The sequence below is a fragment of the Branchiostoma belcheri genome, unplaced genomic scaffold, assembly GCF_001625305.1.
Source record: "Branchiostoma belcheri isolate BF01 breed outbred unplaced genomic scaffold, Haploidv18h27 scaffold440, whole genome shotgun sequence".
NCBI classification, from domain to species: Eukaryota; Metazoa; Chordata; class Leptocardii; order Amphioxiformes; family Branchiostomatidae; genus Branchiostoma; species Branchiostoma belcheri.
Genome location: NW_017804066.1, coordinates 10,642 through 11,907, shown reverse-complemented (window position 1 = coordinate 11,907; position 1,266 = coordinate 10,642). Strand labels below are relative to the sequence as shown.

The 1,266-nt window shown below is 37.6% G+C and overlaps 1 protein-coding gene across 1 annotated transcript in view; it reads left to right on the top strand.

The window, feature by feature from the left end:
- Window positions 1–464: 464 nt before the first annotated feature.
- Window positions 465–1,266, top strand: part of LOC109478617 (low-density lipoprotein receptor-related protein 2-like) — a gene marked incomplete at its 3' end in the record, with an annotated part of 2,163 nt that continues 1,361 nt past the window's right edge. Inside the window, exon 1 of the mRNA XM_019780291.1 lies at window positions 465–484. Coding sequence (XP_019635850.1) covers window positions 465–484 — 20 coding nt within the window. The remainder of the gene's footprint in view (window positions 485–1,266) is intronic.

Genomic DNA, 1,266 nt, shown 5'->3' with positions numbered 1-1,266 from the left:
AATATATAGCCAAGCTGTAATGTTCCTAAATTCTACTCAAACCTTTGTTTCTTTGAATAGAACTTTAATGTCAAGTGTTTAGAAAAAGATTGGCCCCGTTTTACAGGCCATACAAGGCATGCATAATGACATCAACAGCACCATCTGTAATGTAGGTTATCTGATTTCTTGTCCCTCAAGAAAGGTACACGACAAGGCTGCCCCACATCTGCTGTTCTCTTTATCCTCACAGTAAAAATTACAGCTGTTAAGATAAGAAGTGCTCAGGACATAGAGGGAATTCAAGTTAAAAGTGACCCGTGTAAGGTAGAAATCAAACTCTCACAAGTAGCAGATGGCACCACCCTATTAGTCTCTGATGACACATCTATGGAAATTGCATTTAGACATGCACAGAATTTCTGTACCCAGCCTGGAACTGAATATAAGTACAAGCAAAGGTTTATAAATAGGAACATACATAAATGGATAAGACCAGCCCAGGGTATCTCCAGGTCATTTCAACTTCCCTTGGTATCTACTTTTCTGACAAAACTGTACACCGTGAATGTGAACTGCTGAAGAAGAATACACATTCGGAAAGGTAGAAACCTAGGAGGAAACGTCAGAGAATCAGAATTCCTTAGTCCCAACGATAATTACCCGATCTCGGGTAAGGGAGACTGTAAAAAAAAGAAATGTGTACATTTTTGCTGAAAGAAAGAGGGACAATATTAAAAGTAATGTTATTGAATTCGTTGGCCTAGGCCTGAAAAAAACTAGAACATCAGAAACAATCCTTACTTGCATCTTGGGTAAAAGGATAAGATGCCAGCTGGAAATTAATTGCTCTGACATACATGGAATCTTTTGTTCTAAAAAAACCTGTTGCTTCATATGAATCTCCTCTGTAAAAAGGATGGACCAGACATGTGTAAACAAGACATGTGTTAACTGTTTTTTTTAAACGGGTAATAATATATTTCTACTCTGCCGGCTGAGATGGGAAAAACAATCCTTGTATTTTTAATGACAAAATGTCGAGCATTATTTTTGTCAAACGTATATAGGATCACAGGGTAACACTGTTTTCTTTTCTTAGGCAAAGAAAAGGCACAATATCTATAGAAGATCCTTTCCCCTTTAGCAAGTCCATGCCCCTAAATCACTGCCCTCAGCTCATACATACACAATACCAAATGGTATCATTTAATATGTAACACGTTTTTTAGGGATCATATATGCCCAATCCTTGTCAACATTATACCTCAGCACCTTTACCACACA